At 34.1% G+C, this 10,992-nt stretch overlaps 1 protein-coding gene across 4 annotated transcripts in view; it reads right to left on the reverse strand.

Moving 5' to 3' along the window:
* The window catches only part of KTN1 (kinectin 1), a 111,614-nt gene that overhangs the window by 44,933 nt on the left and 55,689 nt on the right, over positions 1 to 10,992 (reverse strand). For all 4 annotated transcript variants that reach the window (XM_081830477.1, XM_081830476.1, XM_081830475.1 and 1 more), the window contains exons 8-15: positions 8,846 to 8,952; positions 7,905 to 8,037; positions 6,444 to 6,531; positions 3,550 to 3,716; positions 3,064 to 3,132; positions 1,575 to 1,612; positions 811 to 901; positions 371 to 439 (exon numbers count right to left, since the gene is read on the reverse strand). In XM_081830477.1, the coding sequence (XP_081686603.1) occupies positions 371 to 439; positions 811 to 901; positions 1,575 to 1,612; positions 3,064 to 3,132; positions 3,550 to 3,716; positions 6,444 to 6,531; positions 7,905 to 8,037; positions 8,846 to 8,952 (762 nt within the window). The remainder of the gene's footprint in view (positions 1 to 370; positions 440 to 810; positions 902 to 1,574; positions 1,613 to 3,063; positions 3,133 to 3,549; positions 3,717 to 6,443; positions 6,532 to 7,904; positions 8,038 to 8,845; positions 8,953 to 10,992) is intronic.

The following is a 10,992-nucleotide window of genomic DNA, read 5'->3' on the forward strand; positions in this document are numbered from 1 at the left end:
CATTTTGCCGTCCAGTATTTTGGACTTCTCACTGGTCAAATTTTATCCAAATAAAAGTATATCCTTTTTTGATTAAATAGCAGAAAGCTAAAACAAATCAGCACATTAACAATGTTTTCATGGATTCTTCTGAGATCTTAAATGTGATCAATTCATTTGATCAAACATGAGTTTCAACATGAAAATAGTACTATGTAGGTGGGTTTTGAGTGTCACGGTCAAATAGAAGAGGCTTTCAACAATATGCCATGCAGCCAAACACAAGTAACCATTATATTTACTATGTATATGAATGAAATTAGGGCTTGCAATAGTAAGTATAGACAAGGTCAAATTCTGAAGTAAATACTCAACAGCAATAAAGATCTACCTGTTCATTTGCCAGGGCCTGTAACTTCTGCACTTCGGCTTTTAATAAGAAATTCATATTCTGTATATCCTAGAATAAGAAGGAAATATTAAAAATATTTAACATAACTGACTTTAAAATTGGTAAAGCATCTCTTCTACCTAAGTAAAGGTCTCAAAGCAAAGGCCTCAAATCACAATTTCTTAAATAGGAAAAGGAAATCATCAATTCCTGTTATTTAGCATATTTCCCAAATTACTGTGAATTACATCATGTGAGAAAAGCCCTCTGAACTTCTCCTCTTGAAAGGCTAAAGAGGATTTTGTAGTTTAATAAAGAGTAGACACTTTTCAAATGACTTTAGAGTATTTTCCATTCTTCATAGATGGTCATACTGATTACCATATCAGGGTAATTCAATGCTTATAAAATACTGTTGCCATTTATCAGGATTACTGTACCTTAAGTTCTTCCTCTTTACTTGTTAAATGATCATGTTCATTTGCTAAAGAATCTTCAGTCTGTTTTATCTGCTTATCCTTTTCAGCAATCCTTTAACAGGAAATACATTTTTACATATAAACATTTTGAAGTCTAGTCACAAATCAAAGGATTAAAAGCCTTAAATATGCTCATGCTTACTTAAGTAGTTTCTCATGCATCTGCACCCTCCATTTCTGTAGCTCCTTTTAGTTTAGTAATATCTATCACATACATTACTACAACTCCCTAAGATACATACCCCTTTTTTAAAACTTGAGGTAAAAAGAAGTAATTATTTTAAGCTCGCAAACCTGGTAATGCCAAAGCCAGACTTTAGGTCTTCTGAACTCAAGTGAGCCCTGTCTATGCAAATTAAAAAATATACTAAAAACACAACCTTGTTTTGGGTATACCACCATACAGTTGAAATACAGAATAGGTAAAACTACTTACTAGGCACAAAAACTGACTTACTTCCATTAATCTCAAACCACAATTCTCTCTTCCCAATACAAAAAGGCTCCCCAACTCTTTTTATGATGAAGGCATAAAAACACAAAATGTGCAATGTTTAGGAACTCAACTCACTGAGGGAGGGAGGAGAGCAAAAATTGCTCCAGATCTAGTTAAGAGTATTTTCTGAACAAGTCAGAATATAAAGTAAATCATAAGTGTTGATGGAACAGGTATCATTTAGTGGTGACTAAGCAATTATAAGAGAAGTGTAGAAAGGCAGGCTTACACTTTATGTAACTCTTCTGCTAGAACTGAAGCGGAGGTCTAAGAAAGAAAAACAGTGTCAACATAAAAGCATTTAAGAAGTCTAGAAGTTGTACAATAATCAAACAGAGCTTTAAAAATTAAAAGAAATTAATGTATATCAAGTTGTCAAGGCAGTATCTGGCCCATGATGAGTGTTCAGTAAATAGTAGCTATTATTCTGAAAGCAACTTTGATCACCAACAACCAGTATTAGGGAATTACATAGCATAAGACAGTTCAAATGAAAACAAATTGCCAGGCCTGGAAATTATATAACTGACAAGTACCAAATATACAGGAAAAACACCTACAAAGGCCATGTTTCATCTTTATCTTAGTAACAACTTCCAATAATAAAATGATACAGTTCATAGTTAAGATAACAATTAAGGCATTTGGTAATAACCATGCTCATCTTTACTTTTCAAAAACATACTTATAGCATTCTCTAAGTATTTAATTCCTGGTAAATTTTCTAGAGCTACCTTCTCAGCTAACTTAATATTTCAATTCACTTGGAGTTGATAATTTATATATATATGTACACTGACATATAAACAGACTCTTCTATAGTAAAAAATTCTTACCCAATTCATTTTAGACTATAGTTTCTACAAAGAAAACAACTAGAAAAAAGTATGTGCAATCTCATAGTTTCGGGAGTTTGAAATTGCCTGAACCTCAAAAACAAGTTTTTAATGTTAAAATTACTTTTTAACATAGAAAAAGCTAGTACTTTTTCTACAATTTTTAGAATTTTAAAGTTGAGGAGCTGAAATTGAAATGAACAGTATGTATATCACAGAAATAAGTACTTACAAGTTTTTTTTTCTTTTTTCTTAATGTTGTATTATAGATATATACACTTTATATCTATGTTACAAAGCAATGTTGCCAAAGAATAACAAGTCTAACAATACAACCTGCAAAACTCTGGAAGGTATCCCCACTCACTGAACAGAAGTTTTAAAATGATCTTTTTGCCTACATAATCTGAGATTATGTATTAACATATAGCATTACATTATTAACATACTGCTACCACCTGAGTGTATATAAAGTTTTCCCTTATGGTTAGTCAGTATTTAGTAAGCATTTTTAATACATAAACCACTATTCCTAACACCATTTGGCCATTTCTTCTGTTCTGTGTCAAGACTATGCACATTTCTTCCTTCTATGGTAGAAACTCTCCATTAGTTGGATTTGGCTTTTTTTCTTGGTGTTTTCCCACAGCACTATACATAATTATCAGAGTGCTTAGCTATCAGAATCATCACTGTATATTCATGGACTAGTTTCCCAACTACTAATCCAGTGCTTGGCACTCAACAGGCATTCAGGTGATTAATTTAATGGCTAAAAATTATATTATTTATTATATAATGTCATTATTAAATTATATATATTTCATATTATATTATTATAATATACATTAGAAATGACAAGCAATATGAAAGCACAATTACCTGGGCTGCTATCTGGGAATGGAATTGTTGAATTTGAGCTTTCAAAGCCTCGTTCTGCTCCAAAATATCCTTTCATAAGTAACAACCAAAAAGGAGAGGGGGGAAAAGTGTGCTGTTAACAAATATACCAATGTACATGAACAAAATGAGGTACAAACTTGTTTATCTTTAAAAAGGCCTTCTTAGATTCCAAAGCCATAATTTAAACAGCAATGACTAAGGACTATTTTGAGAGTTGTTGTAGAAGGTAAAAATTAAGAATAAGTTGTGTTGCCCCTAATCTAACACAAAGAATTTAAGACTGTGAGGACATCTTTAAGCACATATTCAAACACACCATACTGTAACAACTGCTCAAAAATTAAGTTATAATTATTCATCACCACTACACAATTAGGATAAGGTAGACTATCCGCTCTCTTCTACAGAGACACATCCAGCCACTGCCTACCTTTATTTTTTAAAAAGAGAGAGAGAATTAGATACCTGAACTTGCATTTGTAAAGACTCTTCTTTGGTCACCCTTTTTTGCTCTGATTCCATTAACTGCATTAGTCTTTGCTCCAACTGTTGTTTTGATACCAAGGTATCTGTGAGCTTACTATGCAGACTCTGTACTTCATTTTCTTTGGCCACAAATTTGCTCTGTAAATCTGTAACAAAACATAGTATTTTACAAAGTTCTCTTCCTTTGCCTGGTTACTACCACTCATCTTTAGCACAGGTATCATCTCCTCCAGAAAAAAATTCCTTGAATCTCTCCTCTTCTTCCCCTCCTGCACATGGCTCCCCTGTGCATTCTAGGCTTACCTTTATCATAGAACCTGCCACACTGTACTAATTCTTCTCTTCACCCAGGAAGTAAGCTTTCTGAAAACAGAACTGCCTTTTCTCTATATCCAGAGCAGTGTCCAAGGCTTGGTACACAGTACATACTCAAAAATGTGTTAAGTGAATGTTTAAAACTATTGTATCATTTCTTGAAAGCATTCTTTATTTCCCCAAAGACACTTTAGTAAGTTATCAAGTGAATCTCTTATAAATTCCCTATACTTTCCTACTTGGAAAACAGAGAAAGATGTTGATGGCTGACAATGTCCTGGTGTAGAATGAAGTACAACTTTTCTGTCTGCTTCTCTTCTTAGCAATGACCCCAAAACAACAAAGAAAATGAGAAACAAACACAAACTATCTTTGATGCAATCAAACTAACTCCAAATCCAGAAATTAAGATAAAATGAATGGAGAGATAATCACTAACTTGGAAGGGGAAGGTGTTCAGGAAATCTGGAAAGGCTCAGGAAATGGAGATACTAGGTATCGTAAGAGCTACCTCTTGGCCCCATAAAATAAACAAGTTCACCACCACTACCACCAAGGAAGAGAGGCAAATATAGGGAAAAAGAGAAAATGCATGTGTGTGCATATTTTAAGATGTTACTGCCATAACAAGACACGATTAACAGAATGAAACACAACTCAAAAAAGAACTCCTTATAATTAAACATAATGGTCATATCCAGGATTAGAACTCAGAAGAACATAATTATTTCTTTACCAGCAATAGTGAAAGTTAAAACACTGAATTAATGCCTTCAAACTTCTGTGGGAAAAATTATTTATAACCTAGAACTCTCCATCCAAACAAACTACCAATCAAGCATGAAGGTAGAAAAAATAAAAACATTTTCAGATATGCAAAGCCTTAACCAATGTACTTAAAGGCATACTATCATGGGACTAAAAGATATGTGATTAAACGAGGGAGGAAAGCAAGAAAGTTGGTGGTGACAGTATCCAGAACACAGTCTCAGGAAGACAGCTATGGAGCCAACCTAGAAAACACACAAGTCTTGGGGCGCCTGGGTGGCTCAGTTGGTTGGGCGACTGCCTTCAGCTCAGGTCATGATCTCAGGGTCCTGGGATCGAGCCCCACATCGGGCTCCCTGCTTGGCGGGAAGCCTGCTTCTCCCTCTCCCACTCCCCCTGCTTGTGTTCCCTCTCTCGCTGTCTCTCTCTCTGTCAAATAAATAAATAAAATCTTTAAAAAAAAAAAAAAAGAAAAGAAAACACACAAGTCTTGGAACAGGAAGACGAAGGATTCCAGAAGGAAAAACTGAAAAGACTCTCCACTACCTCGTATGTTGAGAGGTGGGCAGAGGAGAGAGGGTTAGAGTTTAACCATAGGTAAAATTTTAAATCATAAAATAAGGATCAAACAACTTAAAAACATAAAGCAATAATTAGCTCAAGAAATTAAACAACATTATTCATGAGAAGAACTGCAGTTTTAATATTTCTCTTGGCTCAGGACTGAGTTACACTGTCATAATGATGTCAACAACAAATACTGACATGATCAAGAAGTATGTGTAACCATATTGGTAGAATGAGGGGAAGGTGGGAGGAATGGTGTGGGACCATTAAGACCTCATTTTCCCGAAATAAAAGTCAACAGATACCTATTAAGAGATAGCAGTATGTGTACAAATAGTATGTGTATTTAGAAATATGATGGAGAATACCAAAAGCAAAAATGACTGCTTCTGGTGAGAGTGAGGTTTTATGGTTTACAGTTACATAGTTTATAAAGAAATATAGTTTATAGCTCAATTCTTTTGTCAAAATTCGTATGTGCTTCACTGATGAAATAAAAAATATAACTTTAAAAAATAAGCTAATGTATCTTAACATAGACATAAACTTTATGTATAAAGAAAAGGGCCTTTAAGTATCTTGGGTATATTTATGGAACCAAAGGGAAATACGGGAATGGAGGGACGGCAGGCATGGGGAATCAGAGGAAACCAAAGATCTAAAAAGCCAAAATTGTATGATCTATCCTACTGTTTGGAACTATAATTTACTACACTAACTCCTACAGGAGAAAAGGAGTAATGGAGACAAATAACACACAATACAAGCTCCATTATCTCCCAGATGGAGTCATCAAATTAAGAATAAGTAATGAAACTTAGCATTTAAGTAGACTGTTTTAAGTCAACTATTTGAAATGGTAATGATCTTACTTTCTCTTCACAATACAGAAAGTGAGTGCTTCCTTACAAACAAAAAATAAAGAGGTAATCAAGGAACCAAAGGAAATAACTACAGAAACGAAAACACACAAACTAGGTTCCTATTACCCTATTATAAACTATAATTTTATCTGCAACTTAATGCTTCAGGATAAAGCTAGTAGAGAATTTATTTTAGAAATTCTAAGAAATCTTAAAAAAATAAAGGTACTCCAAAAGTGCAAAAGCTATTTTTATTGGCCTTAACAAAAAGGTCAAATCATACTTTCTTCGTATATAGAGAGGGGAGAAAATTTAACCCAGGACTATATACTAAATTTACATGAATACCTCTCCCCTTACCTTGCTGTGCTGCCTCATGCTCTGCTGTTCTCTTCCTGATATAGCTCTGGACTTCTTCCCACCTTCTCTCAGCTTCTTGTAGCTGAACCTGGAAAAAGGTTAAGTCAGCACAATCACAGGATTTCAAAAAAAAAAAAAAGGCATCCTCTTTACTCTTGTCATAAAACTGCTTATTCCATCAGTCTCCTACATTAATAAAATATGCAGATATGCCCAGACTTATACAAAGATATCAGCCACAGTCATTCTACCCTCCAAAATGCAGGATTTACAAAAACCAAATATTTGTGCAGGTAGATCACTATAGCTACTACTATGTATATATCTGACCTATTAGCTATGATCTGTTTCCCATTTTTATTTTCTTCAGCTGATAGGCTTTCAAAAGACAGGATGGTATCTTTACTGCTAAATCCCAGTAGGAACCTAAAATTCAAATTTTGAGATAGAGCACAACACTTCAATGATGACTATGGTCTTTAGTATCATTTATCTGCTTATCCATATCCATATGGAACTTCCATATTTATAAGTGCCAGCAGTAAACACACCAGCAAGACAAATTTTGAATAAAAGGACAATTATATCAATCTCCCACAGGGACCCATAAAAACTTCAAGAAAACAAATTGCACTATTTTCCACATTCAATTATTCTCAAAGTCCTTTTAACCCCTACCACTCTGGAACTGCTATTAGGTATGATTCTACCAATGACCCAGGAAGGAATCTAATACACTGGACTTACACAAATTGAACTATATGTTCAATAAATCCTCTCCCCAGTAAAAGGAGGAAAGGACAATTCTATTCACCATTCTACTCAATGTGCATATGCTATAAGGTGCAAAAGAAACAAATCTATTCCTCTGTAGCCTGAGCAACCCCATGCATCACTTCTCAGCAGGAGCTTCTCATGGTACTAAGTACCATTCTGGTATCTAAAGAAACTGTGATTTTTTTAATACTACGGCTCAAGTGAAAGCTACTGGAGCATTTCTTGGTCTTGTGCTAAAGCAAAGGAAAATCATCTATTCCAATGCTGGAAGAAAAATATGCTCTACTGAACTTACTGAAAAATCCAAGTTATGGATGATAAATAATATTAAAGGTAATTTTTACCACTTGATTTTTGCCTCACACATGTGAACCCTAACCGCCCAAAGAAGAAATTCTGTTTGTATCTGTCCATCAGCAAATTTTATTTTTCCTATCTTCAGTCTTTAACTTCAGACTCAAGCCTATATTCAATTCTCTCATTACTGCACATGCTTCTACACAGGCAAAACACTTAGACTACAGATTCCTTTAAGCCTCAAACTACATTTCTCAAACCTACATACATATTTAGGTCCCTGAACTGAATATCTACATTATTTATGAAATGATAAATAAAGATAAATTAAAAAAAATAATATCTACATTATTTATGAAATGATAAATAAAGATGGGAATAGATCACCTTCAACTGAGTAACTGCTTGTTCAGCATTCTTCTTTTGGACTTCCTCTTGCTGTAGCTTTCCTGTTTTCTCGGTTAGCTCATTAACCAACCTAGCATAATCCTGGCGTAGTTTATTTAGTTCAGCAGACTGCCTGAAAACAGTAACTGGATTAGGAACCTCCTATTATTACAAACACATAAAAAGAATAAACAAAACATATTTGATATTTGTTTTTCTGAGTAATTCCACTTACAGCCAAGTGAAAAGAGAATGTTTTAAGTGACTACTAATAATGAAGTCTGGTTGACTATAATCTCTGAATCATTCTGGTAACAATTACACAAATTCTAAAATCACCATAATCAAGAAAAATGGATGGCTACATACTCATGAGCATAAGTCAACAGTGTCACCCTCAAACTGGTGTTCCGAAAATCTATTAAAATCAGTTAGAGTGCTTATTCTTGTAAGCATGCGACTAACACTTCTCTAAGGCAGTTTCTCAAAGGAAAGCCCAGAGCCAATTTCATCACCATCACAAGGAATATGTCTTAATATGCAGATTCCTGGGCTCCACCTCAAAGCCACTGAATCATAATCTTTTATGGGTAGGACTCAAGAATATGCTTTTTTAATGAACATGCCAGATGCCCTTCAGAATAATGAAGTTTAAGAACTACTGTTAAAGGGGATAGATGTTTTAAAACTTAAATATTCAGTTTCATAAATGTATAGACAATGTTGCACTGCTAGCACTAATATTTATCACAGAGTTTAGCTGAAGAGGTTCTTCACATAGCAAGAAAATTGTTTTTGAAAATTCATTTTAGAAACAAACGTAAAACACAGAAGTCTAACCAAACACTATCAAACACCATTTTGATGGTCCAAGAAAATATTCCACCATTCAATGAAAATATTCTGCCATTCAATTAAAAATAAAGCATTTGGAAACATACTTGCTTTCTAGCTGGTTTGTAGTGTTGCTGACAGCATCTCTCAGTATGCCATTCTCCTGCTTCAAGTGAGCTATCTCTGCCTCCATCTGCTCACGAACTTGCTGGAACTAAAAGTATTTTACAAACATAAGATTTTTAGAAACAAAGACTGCCAAAATGAACTTAAAAGAAACTTTATTATAATGAGAATGTAAAAAGAATCAAAAGAATGAAGTTTGGACCATCTTTCTCAAATAAATATAAACAAATTTAAAGGATGAATTACATTTTTATTGTGGTGAATGCAAAGTAAATACAAGCTGCCACAACATTCAAGAATGCAAGTGGATACTAGCTGCTACCATACTGGAAATGTAAAATAAATACAAATAGAAATGCTGTTTTAGAAATAAAAGACTTAGAATTTCTTTCCTACCCAACAGACTCCTACAGAATAACCCTATCTTGATTCTGTATCAATTTCATGTCAGCAGTTTTCAATGAAAGATTTGTAATCAAAGTTTAAAAACTGAAAATATGTTTAACACATTTATATTAAGTTACAAACTGAGCTATAACCAAATAGATAGCAAATTCATCACGCAAAAATCTACTCACTAAAATATTCTGGCCTTTTATTTCTTATCTCAGAATTACAGAACCAAGAAAAAGAATACTGAATCTCATATTCCCATAAGGATAGGTCTCATTTTAGAATGTGGAATAATCTTAATAATTTTAAGAAAACTATTCAACTGAGAGAAATTAAAGTATATATATCTATTTTTCAGAGAACAAATCACATAGAACCTATATCCTGGCTTCTCTAAAAGAAAAAATAAATCACCTCCCACCCTTAATAAGAGTACTACAAATACTTGATTAATTTCCAAATTAATATAAGTAGCAATTAAGGAAAAGAAAAAAATCACTTGAGACTAGGAAAATCAGTTCTTCAATAACCCATTTACTAATGGGAAAAAAATATATCAAACGGCTGGGGGTTGGAAAGATAGAGGATTGGGTCAAATGAAAGCACAAAGCAGTGGAAACTGTAAGAACCTGACAACAGATTCATTCACTTCTTCTTTGCTATTAGTGTTTTTCTGTGGAAAACACTGGGACTTTGGTAGCAGTGAAGAAGAATTTAAAATTTTTCAGCATGAGACTAGCAATGTGATCAAAATAATATCTTAGAAACAAATAGCTGATACTATTTACATGGTAGAATGGAAATGAGAGACTGAAAAGCCACTATAATTATGCCACTATGAAATAATAAACAGAGGTGATGTCTAAGAACTGAATGCAAGGGTACCTTGAAATAAAGTATCTTAAAGATTTCAGAAAAAAACTGTAAACTGAGCAAGGGAGAGAAGGCAAAGTATTCAAGCATAAGGATAATAATGCCTCAGATGTTGGAAAATAAGAACTTAATCAAAAGCAAGAGTTTGATTTTAGACATATGTTAAATTAGAGGTGATGACGAGAACTTCCAAATTGAAGCATCAGCTAGCAATGGAAATAATTCAAAAAATCACTGGCCTAAGAAGACATGAACAGACATTTTTCCAAAGAAGACATCCAAATGGCCAACAGACACATGAAAAAGTGCTCAACATCACTCGGCATCAGGGAAATCCAAACCAAAACCTCAATGAGATACCACCTCACACCAGTCAGAATGGCTAAAATTAACAAGTCAGGAAATGACAGATGTTGGCAAGGATGCAGAGAAAGGGGAACCCTCCTACACTGTTGGTGGGAATGCAAGCTGGTGCAGCCACTCTGGAAAACAGTATGGAGGTTCCTCAAAAAGTTGAAAACAGAGCTACCCTATGGCCCAGCAATTGCACTACTGGGTATTTACCCCAAAGATACAAATGTAGTGATCTAAAGGGGTACGTGAACCCCAATGTTTATAACAGCAATGTTTACAATAGCCAAACTATGGAAAGTGCCTAGATGTCCATCAACTGATGAATGGATAAAGAAGATGTGGTATATATATATACAATGGAATATTATGCAGCCATCAGAAAAAAAAACCGAACTCTTGCCATTTGCAACGATGTGGATGGAACTAGAGGGTATTATGCTAAGCGAAATAAGTCAATCAGAGGAAGACAAGTATCATATGATCTCACTGATACAAGGAATTGTTAATC

This window comes from Leptonychotes weddellii, chromosome 9 (genome assembly GCF_054177405.1).
Source record: "Leptonychotes weddellii isolate Sample4059 chromosome 9, ASM5417740v2, whole genome shotgun sequence".
NCBI lineage: Eukaryota > Metazoa > Chordata > Mammalia > Carnivora > Phocidae > Leptonychotes > Leptonychotes weddellii.